Consider the following 16,950-nt stretch of genomic DNA (forward strand, 5'->3'; position numbering starts at 1 on the left):
GGGGGCTGGAAGCCCAAGGCACGGGGAATGAGGACAACAAAATGCACAGAAATGTATGTAGACTAGTCCCTTAAAAGAATGTTTTTAAAAACAATTTCATTGGCATACGAGAGGGTACTCCCCGCAAAACAGACAAAAGCTCTGCTGGACAGAGCTTTCGTAGTGCTCCTTTCCCCACGAGGCAAGCATTGAGCAGCTCGCTCTGAGTTAGTGCACCCGGTAGTTTTGCCTGGGAAGGTTCTCTCTGGTCATGGTGAATTTTTTCATAAAAGCAGTTTCACTTGAACCTTGTTTTTTGTGGTGGCCGATTTAAGAGAAGAGTGTGTGGCTGTGAAACTTTGTTTCCTGACCGGAAAAAATGCCACAGAAACTGTTGTGATGTTGAATGCAGCTTACAAGGACAGCGCTAAGGGAAAAACTCAAATGTATGAGTGGTTTTCTCGTTTGCAAAAGGTGAAGTGTCGATTGATGACAAACCTTGTTCCAACGTCCATCAACTTCCCAAATGGCCAAAAGTGCCAACAACATTTGTACAATTGTGCTCAAAGACCTACGATGGACCATTGAAGAGGGAGAAGTTATCTGGACCATCTTGGAGCTCGGTGTGATTTTTTTTTTTTTGATGCAGCGAAATTTAACAGAAAATTCAGCAATGAGAAGGGTCGCTTTGAAATGTGTGCCTCGGGTTCTGACCAGGAGAAAGAGCATCTAGTAGAAACATTCCATGGTTTGAAAGAACAGCTCCTGAAGCTCGCCCAGTGGTCTCGTGGATGTGTGTCTTCCTGTGTTTGAACGGAATAGACCTGGAGACTCGCTTCCTCCATCGCCCTGGAGACTCGCTTCCTCCATCGCCCGACCACTCTCCAGTGTCCTCTCCAGGCATCACCTCCGGCACCATCTTCTTGGCCTCCATCTCTTACTGGGACGAGCTAACACTGTTTTATTTTGTGTGCGAGGACCTCCACACCGACCAATCATGAGCTCTCAGATCCATCAGAAATATTCCACAGAAGCGGAGGCTGGCGTCAACCCTCTGGTCAGCCTGCATCTGCAGGCCTCTTACAAGACCTAGTTCTCTCTGGGCTTCCTTTTTGACTGCGATGATTCTTCCACAGGCTGGTGAAGTGAAGCGCAAGGGCGCCAAGCGTCTCTTGCAGCTGCAGAAGCAGCACGCAGCTGCACTCTCTTCCAGGATGTGCAGAAGCTGTCCCAAGAGGAGTGGGGTAGAACCCTGGACCCCATGGAAGTGGCCCTGGCCCAGGCCCTTCTGGGCCTGTATGCCATGGGGTCTACTCATACAGACCCCCATCTCTGTGACTTTCTGGAGAACCACTTCCTGGACAAGGAGGTGAAACTCCTCAAGGAGATGGGCGACCACCTGACCAACCTCCACAGGCTGGCCAGCCCCTAGGCCGGTGGGGCAAGGATCTTTTAGAGAGGCCTGCCCTCAAACAGATCTAGGCGCCTGTGGAGGCCCTCTGCCTCCACCTCTGCCCGAACCTGCCCCTGCAGTCGCATTGCCCAGCTCCGGAACCCCTCTCCCAAGCTGTGGATCAAATAGAAACAATAAAGCCTCCTTTTGCAGCAAAAAAAGAAAAGAAAGAATAGCTCCTAAGCCACCCAGACTTTTTTCCCCAAGGTCATTACTGGTGACAAGCCATGGTGCTATTCTTACGACCCTGAAAGCAAACATCAATTAAGCCAGTGGAAGACGCCATTGGTCACCTCACCCCCCCAAAAGCTTGGCAAGTGCAATCAAAGATCAAGAGATGCTCATTGCTTTTTTGATGTGAGGGGGATATTGCATTTAGAGGTCATTCTACCAGGTCAGACTGTTAATCAAGCTTTCTATTTAGAGGTTCTGAAAAGACTGCATAACAGTGTGTGACAAAAAAGTGGCAGACGGGGGACTGGTTTTGGTACCATGACAATGTCCCTGCTCATGCAGCCACTCAGTGTGCCAGTCTTTGGCAAAAAACAGCGTGCCTTTCTTGCCCCACATACCTTACTCACCTGACTGATCTCACTCCGTGTGACTTCTTTTTGTTTCCTTGAATGAAGAGGGACATGAAAGGATAGTGATTTGAGGACATACAACAGGTGAAGAAAAAAACAAGGGAGGTGCTTTCAGTCCTCCAAACAGATGAGTTTGAAAAATGTCTTCAAGAATGGAATCACAGATTTGACAAATTTAAGTGTAATGGAGAATACTTTGAAGGTGATAAGGTTGTTTTGTGAAAAAATTTAAATACATAGCTTTTTAAAAAATTCCGTTTTTTGGGGGGGGGTTATCCTTGTATAAGTCACATGTCATACAATTCAATAGTTCAATAATATTAGGAGTTGGACAATAAGCATCACAATCAATTTTAGAACATTTTCTTCTTTCTTGTACTCATTGTTATTAACTCCCTATTTCCCTCCAATCTACCCTGCAATTCCTCCAAGAAACTATTAATCTAGTTACTTTCTCTATAGATGGATATCATGTTCAGAAAACATACCAAAGGCAACAATAAAAACTAAAGTAAAACAGAAAGCCTCAATTAGAAACAAAGCAGAAAATATTAAAAAATAGAACAAGTTAAAAGTGGGTCAGAACAGAGACTAAGTGATACGGTGCTAAATTTTAACCCAACTGCATTGGCAGTAATCTGATTTCCATTGCACTCAGCATGATAGCAAGGCTATTCACATCCCTGGTCTATGGACAGAGGGGATTCACCGAAGAGTTAATCCGAGTAGAGTGCATTTCCCCCTTCACTTTTTTTTTTAAGTTTTAAAATGGGTCAAAGAAGAGATCAAATGATAAGGATGTATTACTTTTCAAAGGTAATAAAAACCCAAACGAGTGAGTCTTGGTTACTAAGCCTAAATTACTAAGTATATTCCTTAAGACTGGTCATTGCTTTTAAGACCCACATTCTGTGCATGTGTTTCATACCCAAGTTCTGAATCATGTCGTCTTGGTTTGAAAGGAGGTGCTGTACGTACAGAAAGCGCGTCTCTAACTCCTCAAGCACCTGTGAACCTGGAGGACTGCTCATACCTCTTCTCTTCCTGCTTTATGTTTTACATGTGCAGCACAGCAAGTGTGCCACCTACTCCGTGGGCATGCAGAAAACATACTCCATGATCTGTTTAGCCATAGAGGATGATGACAAAACGGACAAAACCAAGAAAATCACAAAGAAGCTCTCCTTCCTGAGTTGGGGCACCAACAAGAACCGGCAGAAGTCCGCCAGCACCATGTGCCTCCCATCAGTTGGGGTCGCGAGGCCGAACGTCAAGAAGAAGCTCCCCTCTCCATTCAGCCTTCTCAATGCCGACAGTTCTTTGTACTAATGTGAAGAAAACGGAGCCGTCTAGACCAGGGCATTTCTGAGGACTGGCGCGACCTTAATAACTGTGCCATAATGAGCAACTTCTCTTACATCTGGGTTGTCTTAGTCTGAGCTCATTGCCAGGATTCTTTATGGGTGAAAGTAACAAGAAGCCTCTAGAAATTTGAGGATAACACACTGATTCAAGTGTCACGATATTGCTGCATGTTATTTATTAAGTGTTGTAAATAGGCAGTGTTGACATGTGGCTAATGCTGGCAGTGGTAACTTTGCAGTCGCAGTCAGAGTGAAGTCTGCATTACCTACTTCAGTCCGATTGAGAAGTCCCAGATTTGAGTCATAAAAGGTCTTTCACCAAACTTCAGGACGACCCTGGTTTAAGGCAGGTCAGGGGGACTACAGTAATAAATCTAAATTAGTGTTCTAGAAACTTCCAAGAGCTGCTTCCTAATGCTTCCTCCTGAATCTAAAATGACGGCATTTTACTGTTACCTCCACAGAATTTGAATGCTATTTCCAGACAAAGCCTAGTGCCAAATTTGTCAGGACTTTTAAAATGAAGACAACTTAGGGGCAGCTTGGTCATTTCTAATTTCAGGTCATTTACGAATTGCTAACACAGTGGCAGTGTTAGATGAAGATGCTATCTACAAGGTAGATAAGATACTGTTTGATACTCAAAACACTTTTCATTTTGTTTAAAGTAGAAAACACATAGTTATATATTTTAAAAGTCTTGGGTTAAAAACAAAACGAGCTTCACTTTTTTCTTTCAAGTAAAGATGGACACGATTCGGAGCTCTCTCGAATTCTTATTCTGCCAGCCAGGTTATCTTGTTGTAAGTAAGTTGGATGAGACTGATTCTCTCGAGGCTCACTATTGACAGAATACATGTATACCTGGGTAGAGTTAAAACGATGTGATGCTGAAATCCATGTTTTGAGAATTAACAAGAATCTAAGTGTTTTCTGTCGTGCAATATCAAAAGGGATCGACCACCTTTAGGAAAGTGTATTCACTACTCCTAGGGCCACGTTTGTATCAATATTTAAATAAACATTCCTTTACACTGAGTGTCACGTTTTGTTTTTCACTAACATTTTCTTGTGTGTGGGGTGCAAATGTACACAACAGATTCTCAGTTCCCATTTAACCATATCGGTTCAGACTGTTCAATGACATTGGTTGCCTTCTTCAAAATTCAGGGACATTTTCAATTCTTTCTGCTCTGGTTCTGTTGCTCGGAACCTAGTTTCCCTGCCCCCTTACATTCTCATCTTGGTTTTAAACCTGATTATTGGCTGTTTGGTGTCAGAACAACTTCTTAATGGCATGCAGTACTCATAGGTAATAACATGTTATTTTGTGGGCCAATCTGTTACTTTGCTAAAGGTGACCTCAAGGTTGTTTGGATTCAAGGTTTAAAGAGTATCTCAGGGCAATAATCTTGGGGAGTCTCAGTCTCAACTGGTCCAGCGAGTCTGGGTATTTAAAAAACCTGAGGTTCTAGTCCATATTTCTCTCCCATTCTATCTGGAGCTGCCCATCTACGGTGGTCCAGGTAAGAACAGTTGACAGTGGAAGCCAGGCATCATCTAGTTCCTCTGGCCTCGAGGTAGATACGGCTATGGGACAGTATTAGTCCTGTAGAGTAGTTTCTTCTCTGAGCCTTTTTCCTTCTTTCGAGCAATAGTTGTATCTTAGATGGCCACACGCTCTTAGGACCTAGACACTTCTTGTGAAAGTAGGTTCTAGAACAGCATCTTGTGAACGTATTTTACAGGCCATCCTTGAGATGGCTTATGAAATTGTGATCCTAATCCTGCAAACCCAGAAACATTGTTGGTTGGTTTGCAATTCCCAAGAGCCCTTTGTATTTTTGTGCTTTCTAATGCCATCATTTAAAAGCTCTTGAGCTTTTAAGGCCTCAAACTAGGGGTAGAACATGAGCTTTATGAACTCTATTATGCCAATTCAGTTATCCCATGAGACTAAGCCTTCAAACCCAGAAAACGAATCTCACCAAGTATTGGTTATGTCTAAGAAATATCCATAAAAGAACTCCCCATGTGGCTGCTTAAATATAGGAATGTCGAATCACACACACACATGCATGCATATACACACACAACAGAAGTTATGGGTTAAGTGATGTGCTACTAAGCAAAAGGTTAATGGTTTGAACCCACTAGCTGCTCTACAGATGAGGCGGTCTGCTACCATAAAGACTTACAGTCTCTGAAACCCTATGGAGTTCTGTTGTCGTCATTATGAATTGGAACAGACTCAACAGCCCTGGGCCTGGGATATACACCTATCCACATTTGTGTGCATACGTATATACCCACACAGAGGTATTTTTGGTAAGGTGCCGGAGCAATTCCCTTTTTTCTTGTGGCTTAGTGACATTGCTCCCTTGGTCAAGCTAGGCTCACTTCACTGACATTTGGTATTAGATGTTGCATCACCCAAAATAACTTCTAGACAGTCATTTCCCACGATGCCCTCCATCCATCTGGTAACCACCAATGAATGTTGTTCTCTGTTTAAGAAAATGCAATCACAACATTTGTCCTTTTGTAATTACTCTCCAGAGTCCACCATCCCTTAGGGCTGTATAGCATGCACTGTGTGCACGCACAGTGTGCGTGTGCAGTCATCTATTGGTGAATGCTGGGGCGGCTGTCATCATTCTTAGCTAATTCCTTTTTTAAACATTGATTTCATTTTAATTCCTTCTTTTAAATGCTTTCTACCTTAATACAATGTTTTTATTGCTTGGGTTTTTAAAAAATAACTGATACTTCACAAAACAGGAATTAAAAGAGCTCTCAAATTATGTTAATACCTTTTAAATTATCTGACAACTTTGTGTTTATTGTGTGAATGGGCAGTGCTGTTTGGGCCCCTGCCTCTTAGGCTTTGGGCTGCTAACTGCAAGATCAGCATCAAAACCACCAGCTGCCGGCTGGGAGAAAAATGGGGCTTTCTATGGAAAGAGTGACAATCTTGGAACCCCAAAGGTGCAGTTCTACCCTGCCCTACAGGGTCGCTATGAGTCAGAATCAGCTTGATGACCATTGTGCTGCTTGTTGGTGGGTCGTTTACAAACACACTTTCTTCCTTGCTTGCACACATTTGCATGGGCTCTCCAGGCTCTAGCCTTTCTCCAAGTACAGTGTGTTCACACACCTGCCTAGGAACACAAGCAAACCGTACAGCCACCTAAATAAATCAGTCACTAAAAGGCAGTACAATGGTTTATTTACACTGGCAACCTCAAAGCCCCAGACCTGCCGCACAGCTGGAGCACTGCCAGCAGGAACAAGGGGCTGAGGAGACAGGGCTTTGGTGTCGTTTTGTTTTCCTTAGATGTTCACACCCACCACCTGAAGCATGAGAAGACCTTTTCCAGAAGAGATGCAGGTCAAGGTTACACATTAAAATCTGCCCAGGCCAGCTCTGCTGAGTCACAGAGCTTCAATTAACAGGCTCTTCTTATACTGGAAGAAGAATGAGGGCACCCACTCACTGCAAGGCCTGAGCCCGGAGAGGAGGGCCTCCTTTAGGCCCCACTTGTCTTTGACTAGTTGCTGTAAGAGGAAACGCTCTTTCTTAGTTTTGAACTGTGGATTATGTAGTCTGTGGTCTGAAGGAGAAAACATCACAGGGCTCTCGGTGCGCTGTCACTGGACTGTGTGAAAAACGTGTGAATCCGCTGTGCCGCTGCTTGCCCAACGACATGCTCCAGTTCTTGCATGGAAGCGTTACTTAGGTGTTGGATACTTGGGAATTTCTGGAGCAGAAGGGGGGCTTTCACTTTTCCAACTCCTGGGATCTGCTGCACCGTCTGGAGGAGGGAGGGCTCGGAGAGCTGAGCGCGCTTCTTCCTGAGAAACGGGTTCTTACTGGGCTCTTTGGCTTGTTCGTGGACCTGAAGCAGAAATTGAAAGTGGCAGAAGAGGGGCAAAACCATGTGGGCATCCTCTGGATAGCTGGCTGTCTTATCCCATGTGGCTATTTCATTTTTCTGTTTAGTTGAATGCGACTTGCAGGAGCAATGGTGTCTTTTCATTTTTGCATCTACTATGAATAAATTTTTCAGACACCAGCCAAGTTTACTGAAAGTTGACTCGTGGCAACACAAGAAAAGCCAGAGATTACGAGTAAATAATTGGCAAAACCTTGCATTTTTGGAACATTTAGGATACACCTAATGGAAAATATACTATGAGGAATCTGAACTTTTTCTATTATCTGTAAAGCAGCTTTTCAACTCTAGGCCATATCTAAATGGGGTCTGCTTGAGAGAGGGCCTGGAGGTTGGACCTCAGGTAGTGGTGGTTATACAGGTAACAAGCGTGTGTGTGTGTGTGTGTGTGTGTGTGTGCTTGAAGCTAGAGGAGAGCCATGAAGAACTCTGTGTGTGTGTGTATGTGTGTGTGTGAAGCTAGAGGGGAGCCATGAAGAACTGGTGAGAACAGGGGCTGCATGCATTTTCTGCTTGGTTCCCTAACCCAACTGCACACACATCAGAATCAAGGGAGACCTAAAACAACTGGAATTCATGCTCAGGCCTGCTGATTTTTAATAGGCCTGAGGTAAGCTCAAGGAGTTCTAGTGGTACAGTGTGTTAGGTGTTAGGCTGCTAACTGGAAGGTTGGAGGTTCAAACCCACAGCTCCTCCGTGGGAGAAAGATGAGGCTGGCTGCTCCCATAACGTTTTACAGTCTCAGAAACTCCAGCCACCATGAGTTAGAATGGGCTTGATGACTGTGGGTTAGAAGTAATCTAGTGTCTTAGAGTCGCTGCAGCCAACTTAGAGAAAAATGAGTGGAGATCTTGAGAATCAGTTAATATATACATACAAACTTCCACATGGAAGTGCCCTAATGCCTAACACAAGCTATGTGGAGATGAGCAGAGCAGCCAACTTGACATGTTAACAATTTAAGTGCAGAACGATGAATGACAGTCATCTCAGCCTAAAAGCGGGTTTTCAATCAGTTCATTTTGTTATATCCACGCCTAAAATGGGCGGCAAATCAGTTTCTGATAGGAAATTTCTCCGAAACGTTTTATAAACGAATACATGGAATGATATACTGTATAAACTCGAGTATAAACTGACCTGAATATCAGCGGAGGCATCTAATTTTACAAAAACTGCATTTAAATTGTGCTGAAAACGCCTATACTCGAGTATATACGGTAGACTGAAGCAACATCAAGGCTACTACTGTCAGGGCTCTGGAGGAGGCAGTACTCACTAACTGAATAATGAGGCTGGCTGCTTCCTTCTGGCTGCACACCGGAAGCAGCACCATGCCGAGGTCCAGGACTGTGAACTTCTGTGCGGCCGGGAAGTACTGCTCGCTCATCTGTGTCTTCTCAACTAGTACAATCCCTTGAAGATGACTGGACTTCAAAGAAGAACACACAAAACCAGAAGCCAATGTGTCTATCAACAATGAGTACGAGAAGGAAGATAGAGTTCTGAAATTGATTGTGGTGATGATTGCACAACTCTTCTGAATATGACTGAACAATTAGTATGATATGTGAATTATATGTCAACAAAGCTATTAAGTAAAAAAGAAATCATCAGATTTAAACAACTATATGCTTATCTTATTCAAAACCTTGCACCAGCTGCCCCCCATATACTTAAATGGTTCACTCTGTCACTCAATTCAGATCTTTACTGAAAGGTCACTATTCAGGTGACACCATATTCAATACACTCCCACCCACCACATTCTATTCACTTACCTGCTTTATTACTTTTTAGAATTCTTTATTACTACCTGACAATATTTCATATATTTTTCCACTGTTTATGTGCCCAATAAAATGAACGTTCCATGGATCCAAAGAGAAAAGTGAGAATTTGGCAATGAAATTATTTGAAAGATTATTAAGAAAGACCTAGATATCAGGGAAAAGAGAAGGCAGGGTGTTTGGAGTGGTCAATTCTTTTGTCTTAGCACTGAAGCTAAAGCTTAGGGATAGGGCCATGTCTGATCAGAGCACACGGGAGCAAATGAAGGGGGAGGAAGAGAGAGTGGAGCACATCTTGGCCCACCAAGCCTTGGCAACGATATTCCTGCTCAGAGTAGCCAGTGCACAGAGAGGACCATATGGCTGTCCCCACTACGAGACACGACATACCTCACTGACCCACAGCCCTACGGGAGACAACACTGGAGACACAGTGTAGGAATTGGGCCCGACCTGACCACACCACACTGAGGAAAACACTAAGGGCGTGCAACAGAACAGCAAGGGGAGCAGAGCAAGGAGTCCCGAGGAAATACCAAAAATAGACTTTGGGGCCAAGGCTAAGCACCTCATCAGACTTCACTGGAAAACACTCCGAAAGGTCAACAAACCTTGAACTATTTACAGGTTTTTCTCTTTTTTTGTCATTGGTTTTCTTTTGTTGCTTTGTTTTGCTCTTTTTGTGTCTGCACATTATTATTTCTGCAGGTCTATCTAGATGAGATAGGCTGGATGAACAATCTGGAGGAGAAAACAACAGGACTGAGGGTTCCGGGGGGACATGGGAGAGGGAGAGGTGGGGGAAAGGAAGTGGGTGTTAACAAACCCAGGGACAAGGGAACAACAAGTGATCCAAAATTGGTGGTGAGGGGGGTGTAAGAGGCCTGGTGGGGCTTGATCAAGGGCAATGTGACCAAGAGGAATTACTGAAACCCAAATGAAGGCTGAGCATGATAGTGGGACAATAGGAAAGTAAAAGGAAAGAGCCAGGAGGCAAAGGGCATTTATACAGGTCTAAATACAGGCATGTACATATGTAAATACATTAATATATGCTGATGGGGAAATAGATCTATGTACATATATTTATAGGTTTGGTATTACGGCAGCAGATGGACATTGGGCCTCCACTCAAGTGCTCCCTCAATGCAAGAACACTTTGTTCTATTAAACTGGCATTCTATGATGCTCACCTTCCTGACATGATCGCTGAAGACAAAGTGGGAGCATAACTAAATGTGGTGAAGAAAGCTGATAGTGCCCAGCAATCAAAAGATATAGCATCTTGGGTCTTAAAGGCTTGAAGATAAATAAGCGGTGATCTAGCTCAGAGGCAAGCCTATGTGGAAGAAGCACACCAGCCCATGTGATTATTAGGTGTTGATGGGATCAGGTGTCAGGCATCAAACAAAAAAAATCATATCATTGTGAATGAGGGGGAGTGCAGAGTGGGGACCCAAGACCCATCTGTTGGCAACTGGGCATCCCCTTACAGAAGGGTCTGGGGGAGGAGACAAAAGAGCCAGTCAGGGTACAGTGTAGCAACGATGAAACATACAACTTTCTTCTAGTTCTTAAATGCTCATCCCCCCTCCCCCATCATGATCCCAATTCTACCTTACAAATCCAGTTAGACCAACAGATGTACAGTGGTACAGATAGGAACTGGGAACACAGAGAATCCAGGACAGAAGAACCCCTCAGGACCAGTAGTGAGAGTGGCAATTCCGGGAGGGTGGAGGGAAGGTGGAGTAGAAAGGGGGAACCAATTACAAGGATCTACATATAACCTCCTCTCTGGGGGATGGACAACTGAAAAGTGGGTGAAGGGAGACAGTGTAAGACATGACAAAATAATAATTTATAAATTAGCAAAGGTTCGCGAGGGAGGGGTTGCAGGGAGGGAGGGGAAAAATGAGCTGATGCCAGGTGCTTAAGTGGAGAGCAAATGTTTTGAGAATGATGAGGGCAATGAATGTACAAATGTGCTTGACACAATGGATAGATGAATGAATTGTGATAAGAGTTGTACAAGCCCCCAATAAAAAAATTCTTTTGTCTTTTTTGCAAATTGTGGCAAACGACGGGGAAGGGCGAGAGATACACAAATAAGTTTTCACTTCTAGTTATGTAACGCAATACTTACATTTCTGATCTGAACAAGCCTCTTTCTGTAGCCTTTTCCTGCCACCAAATCGGCTTCGGTAACATAGAGAATACAGGATCTGTTAGACAAGTAAAAATCTACCGGTGTGAGTCCCTCCTCAAACGCGAGTTTAATTTTGCCTTAAAAAGAGATGAAAATGAGCATGGCGAGCTTGAGAGAAAAAGTGACATTTTTAAAAGGGCACTGGCGGGGGTGGGGGGATGGGGTTGAAGGGAAGGTTTGGGGGTGGGCAGGATCAAACAGAGGGCAGCCCGTGGACCTTGCATCTCTTGTGCCAGCTGTGACCCACGCCATCTCTCACAGGCCACGATGTGCCCCAAAGGCACATATATGGGGCCTGTGCCATCAGGGAGGCTCCTTTCCATCGGTGGCCTGGATCTAAAGAGAGAAACGCTAGATGATAGCGGAGCAGGTTCTGCCCAAAGCCCCACATCCCACTCAAAGTCGGGGCTTCGGGGGCTAGATCCCAGTTCTGACTGGATCCTTGGAAAGGCTGGGAAGGATCATGAAACACCACTCCACGTACCTGTCTCACATTCTCGTCACCTCAGTTCAGACGTGCGCGGCTCCGACTCAGCCGACCCAGCTCTCTCCCGGAGCGGTTCCGGGGGCAGACGCGGGCTCCGGCCTCGTCCTCGCTCGGCTCCGCCTCCGAGAGCGCCGATAGGCCGTGGCATCGGGAATGGACATCTGAACGGGCCAATAAGAGCGCGGAACGTCTGGCCTGTTTCCGCCCTGGTGAAGATTTGAATGGGACCCGCTGGTTGTCAGGAGCGACGGCCATGGCAGTACCCTTGGCTTTGATTGGTTGACGAGAAAACCGAGCCAATGACGGGCGTGGCTGTTGCAAAGTCAGATGCGAAGACAGGAGCGTCCGCGGCCGGGCCAGACTAGCGGGAATCTTTCTCAGGAAGCGGCCGCGGCGAGGCCTTCGCCGGCTGTCAGGATGCCGCTGAGCTTTCGGAGAAGCCGCAAGAGCCACTTTGTAAGTGCGTGGACGCTCGCCTGCCCCGCGCTTCGACGCCGTGGGGCCCCGAGTTAGCGGGCAAGGGCCTTGGGGATTGGACTGAGACGGAGGCGTTGCTCGTTTGGGAAGGCCTAGTAGTTTGTGTTCTATAGAATCCTCTCCCGAGGGTTGGCCCCCATCGGACAGGGTTCACCCGGTCTTCCCTCCTACATTCGCTCACGTGCCGGGGAGCTCGTTCTTGGTTCTGCCCTCCCCAACCCACCAGGGACGCCCCATCAGAAAGTCCTATCGGTTCTATCCCCTTGGACGGGCGTCTCAGAACGGGTCGATGCGACATTGACCTCCAGCTTGCCACCAAGACTGTTGCAGCAGTTTCCCGGCTTCCACTCTTGCTCTTCCCGGAGTCCCTTCTCCACATAACAGGCGGCCAAAGGGATTCTTTCTTCCTCCAACGGGATGTTTTCCCCTTAACTTTCTACTGTGAACTGGGTGAAGGTTTTTGACATTTCATCCATATTTTGCTTCATCGCAACCCCTTCAAGGTAGCATCACGTATCCCACACCCTCCCTGTGTTTCCTGTTTCCGTTCCTAACCCTTCTGCACTTTGGCCCCGGGAAAAGGCTGCTCTTTTGATCTCAGATGGCTGTTAAATTTAAGTGTTTGTGCATCTGGAGTTCTATTGCTCCCCTTAGAGATCTGTCTTTTGGCTGAAAATTGAGCCATGGGGGCAGAGGGTGAGTTCATTTCCAGACCTGAAGGGTGAGTAAGGGCCACAGTCTGTACTTGACCAGTAAGCCTGATCTCTTTTATGATCAGTTTTCTCCCACTCCATCCAGGTTTGGGATCCCTTTCGGGGCAGCTGGCAGTGGTAGCCAGGCATCATCTAGCTCTTTCCGTCTTGGGGTGGTGGAGACTGATGTTTGTGTCGTCCATTAGTCCATAGTCTCATTGATTCCCTCTGTCTTTGATTTGCATCACTCTTATTTCAAAGAGATTCTTTTAAAACTTAAAATCGTATCCTCTCATTAGATCCCAATGCAGTACCCCCCTGTCCCTCCAAGACCAGGCTTCTCTATTCCTTCTGCCTGGAATGCTTCCCTCCTAATCTTTCCGAGTGCTCATACTCCCAACCTTGTTCTCTGTCCACACGTCCTGTCTTTCCTATTTGCCGGTAGTATTCCGACTCCCAACAATCTGCTGACACTGCCCCTTGCCCAACCCTGGAATCCACAATTGGTTGAGCCAGCTGACTTTTCACTGAGTGTAGCGGCCCTCGCTTTTGGGAGTGGAAGCAGGAGGGCTGTGGCTAGCAGATGCAGATAGTGGTATGAGGAATGTGTAGCATACTCTGGCATCCCTCATCTAAAGAAATAAAACAAGTCATCTTTTTAAAGGGCCTACTTTTACTGAGGGTCAGCCTCTGGGAATCCAAAGGTGAATAAAACTCTTCCTGCCTGTGGGCATCTCCCCGGAAGTGGACATGTCAACTTAACAAATGGCTGGAGGGGGGCACTCCCAAGAGGGATAACTAGAGTAGAAGGGGATGGTGGTGGCAGTGCCCAGGGCAAGGGGTTGCCCTCACCCTCACCATGACTTCCACTGGCTATCATTGTTTTGCAGAAGTATATTGCCCATGGCCTCCTCCCTGCAGCCAGCATCGCACCGAAGCCAGCGGTGCCACGCACACCTCCTCCCCGCAGCCCCAACCCCTCTCCAGAGAGACCGAGGTGAGTGTCAGATGAGTGGGCACCGGGATCGCCTCTGTCAGAGGTCCCGGGGCCTGTGCTCTGCTACCAAGCTCTGCACCCTGGGATCTGCTCATACTCTGACAAGTCGATAAAATCACGTCCTTAGAAATATTTATTACACTTGTATCGTGAGACACTTAATATCATTTCTCTGTGGGATAATGGACTTCCTTCTCTTTACACTACATAGTGTCCTCACATTTCATACCTAGATGCAGTCACTACTACTACAAAAAAATGTAAAAGCACTAGACTCAAAGCCAGATTCACTGCCATCGAGTTAATGCCAACAATTCATAACAACCTTCTAGGTCAGCATAGAACTGCCCCTGTGGGTTTCTGAGACTAACTCTACAGGAGTAGAGATCCTCATCTTTCTCCCAAGAGCCAGCTGGTGGTTTCAAACTGCTGCCCCATGCGTAACCCACTGCAGCACCCGGGCTCACCTGCTTTAGGGAAGGAAGGAAGGAAGGAGGAGCATGTTCACTTGCCAGGGCTTTGGGTTCCCTACCCGCTGGTACTTACAGCGTAGTTGATAACTGCATTCTTTCATACTTAGCCCTGACCTCAGCCTTCAGGATTTAAGGCCCAGGAGAATTTTAGCCTGTTTTTAATCGAGAAAGCAGTCTGCCTTGACTAGTAATAGTCAATGAGGACTAAGTTCATTCAAAGGTGATGTTTTTTAAAAGTGTTCTTTGAAATTAGAATATTGTGTTAAACTGCTGCTACGTCAGCATTTACATTAGATTATAACCCTGTGGTAATCATCTCTTTGAGAAGAATTAATAATCAGACTACTCCAAGGAGTTGGGGATGGATGATCCCCAAATGCCCAACTCTTCAATGGTGCTATTCAGCTTCATTGAGGATGATTTCCTCACATTTCTGGGTTCTTCAAATTGCTGCAGAAACTCAAAAAAGTTTCAGGAATGTCTCACTTTGTGGTAGGTGCTGTCCAGTCCAAAATCTGAAGGTCAGGCAGGGGTGAGCCAGATGCTGGGGCCAGAAGACCGGCTCCATTCCTGGCTCTTGTTGGTGATGAGGCCACACCCCCTGCTTCTCAGTGGGCTCATTTTATATTCAGCAGGATAGCATTGCAGGGAATCTAGGTCATAATTACTCACAGGTGAATCTTATCAGTCTTCTCCCCCTGTTCCCCCCTTCTCCCCCTACACACACCTTTTTATCAGACCCATGCAGGGTAAGGCCGCTTGGTAGGCGTTACATTGAGTGGAATCAAATTAACAGATAACCCTTCACTTTTTTAATGATACCCACGTAGCAGGTTGTATTAGGCTAGGTGGACTAGAGAAACAAATCTAGTCACATTGATACATGTGTAAGTGAGAGCTTCTTTTTTTAAAAATTTTTTTTATAGGAGGCTCGTACAACTCTTATCACAATCCATCCATCCATCCATTGTGTCAACATATCATCATTCTCAAAACATTTGTTTTCTACTTGAGTCCTTTGTGAGAGCTTTATATCAAGAAGTAATTACGTTTCAATAAAACATCCCAGCCCAGTCCAACTCAGTTCCTTAAGTCCAATACTAGACCATCCGTCCCTCTTCAGACTCACAAAGCCACATGCAATGATGCAGAATGCAGGCACATCGCCAGCTCTTAACAGAAAGGTGAAGGTAGAGTGGGCGAATTCCCCAGAATATTCCTTATGAGATGGCCCCGGCCACCAGGAGACACCGTCAGCCTGTGACCTGATTGAAAAGCTAGACTCCACCCTTGCACTATTTTCAAGTCGCCTGAAATTATGTTACTATCACACAGGTCATCATATGCGATTATAGATCAGAACAAATAAAACATCATTTCATGGCAAGCATGCTGTAGACTCATTAGAAAGTCTCTCTCTAGTCTCTTTGGCATGTAAACTTTTCAACCTCAAAATAATCAACTTGACTTTGGCTAATATGGCATATTTCTACATTTTTTAATTTCTGAAAAGTAACATTTAATCCAGTCTTGATTTGTTCACTTTTTCTCCCCAGTTCAATCTTTAATCTCATTCCACTTCATGTCATAGAGTAAGAACCTTACACCAGTTTACCTCCTTTTCCTTCCTCCCATCTGGCTGTCATACATTTTATTTCTATGTTTTACGCTCCGCAGTACACGTACATTGCTACTGTTTTTGCTTGAGACCGTCATTTATTTATTGTTAATCTTAGGTTGTAATTTATTTATCATAAACTAAACCTATTTAAAATGCATACTTTGATGACTTTTGGCATACGTTTACATCAATGAAGCGATCACCACAATTAGAATAATAAGCATCTCACGCCACTTTGTAATTTCCCACTCCCACCTCCCACTTCCATATCCAACCTGCTCCCTCCCCCAGGTCCCCTGGTCTGCTCTGTGTCGCTGAACATCAATTTGGAATTTCATATCAGTGGAATTACAATAAGGAATGATGCTGACTGCTTTCATGCAACATAGTTATTTTGAGGTTTAGCTGTGTTGCTGGGAGCCCTACTTATTGCCAGCCCTACTTATTGCCAGCCCTACTTATTGCTCAATAATTATCCCTTGTGTGAACAAAACATGAAATTTCTAATCCATCCACCTGTTGGTGGGTATTTGGTTTGTTTCTGGTTTGGGGGCCACTAGAAATAATGCTGCTATAAACACATCTTGTTGTTTTTTTTAATTTATTTATTTTAAAAAAATGTTTTATTGGGGACTTGTACAACTCCTATCACAATCCATATATCCATTCATTGTGTCAAACATATTTGCACATTTGTTGCCATCATCATTTTCAAAACATTTTCTTTTGGCTTGGGTTTTATTTTATTTTTTAAATTATTTTATTAGGGGCTCATACAACCTTATCACAATCCATACATACATCAATTGTGTAAAGCACATTTGTACATTCATTGCCCTCATCATTCTCAAAACATTTCCTCTCCACT

General features: G+C 45.0%; 3 protein-coding genes across 8 annotated transcripts in view; 2 read left to right on the plus strand and 1 right to left on the minus strand.

The window, feature by feature from the left end:
- RHPN2 (rhophilin Rho GTPase binding protein 2) overlaps positions 1–4,419 on the plus strand; it is a 66,828-nt gene extending 62,409 nt beyond the window's left edge. The window contains exon 15 of the mRNA XM_004704718.2: positions 3,085–4,419. Within this exon, the coding sequence (XP_004704775.1) occupies positions 3,085–3,345 (261 nt within the window). The 3' untranslated portion in view covers positions 3,346–4,419. The remainder of the gene's footprint in view (positions 1–3,084) is intronic.
- A 2,173-nt stretch (positions 4,420–6,592) lies between these two features.
- On the minus strand, positions 6,593–11,906 carry FAAP24 (FA core complex associated protein 24). 6 transcript variants are annotated; one of them, XM_045293763.1, is made up of 5 exons: positions 11,820–11,906; positions 11,595–11,671; positions 11,273–11,325; positions 8,616–8,768; positions 6,593–7,279 (listed from the first exon to the last, which is right to left on the minus strand). In XM_045293763.1, the coding sequence occupies exons 2-5, from the start codon at positions 11,656–11,658 to the stop codon at positions 7,010–7,012; spliced, it is 540 nt and encodes a 179-aa protein (XP_045149698.1). In that variant the 5' UTR covers positions 11,659–11,671; positions 11,820–11,906; the 3' UTR covers positions 6,593–7,009. The 6 variants fall into 6 exon arrangements, with proteins under 6 accessions (XP_045149698.1, XP_045149696.1, XP_004704966.1 ...); XM_045293761.1 differs by having other exon boundaries at positions 11,553–11,671; XM_004704909.3 differs by having other exon boundaries at positions 11,273–11,412; positions 11,553–11,671.
- A 288-nt stretch (positions 11,907–12,194) lies between these two features.
- CEP89 (centrosomal protein 89) overlaps positions 12,195–16,950 on the plus strand; it is an 83,116-nt gene continuing 78,360 nt past the window's right edge. Inside the window, 2 exon segments of the mRNA XM_045293871.1 lie at positions 12,195–12,278; positions 13,882–13,988. Of these exon segments, the coding sequence (XP_045149806.1) occupies positions 12,240–12,278; positions 13,882–13,988 (146 nt within the window). The 5' untranslated portion in view covers positions 12,195–12,239.

Source organism: Echinops telfairi, unplaced genomic scaffold (genome assembly GCF_000313985.2).
Source record: "Echinops telfairi isolate 266 unplaced genomic scaffold, ASM31398v2 ScPeMD7_2291;HRSCAF=2852, whole genome shotgun sequence".
In the NCBI taxonomy this organism is placed as follows: Eukaryota; Metazoa; Chordata; class Mammalia; order Afrosoricida; family Tenrecidae; genus Echinops; species Echinops telfairi.

Bases quoted from the DNA above. Each gene is read 5' to 3' on its own strand.
- FAAP24 (XM_004704909.3), bottom strand. From the start codon at position 11,658: ATGGAAAGGAGCCTCCCTGATGGCACAGGCCCCATATATGTGCCTTTG. The intron at 8,769-11,272 runs GTAAGTATTGCG...TCTTCTTTGAAG, and splicing joins GGCTTGTTCAGATCAGAAAT to TCCAGTCATCTTCAAGGGAT. The intron at 7,280-8,615 runs GTGAGTACTGCC...TTTCTGCTTCAG, and splicing joins CCAGCCTCATTATTCAGTTA to GTCCACGAACAAGCCAAAGA.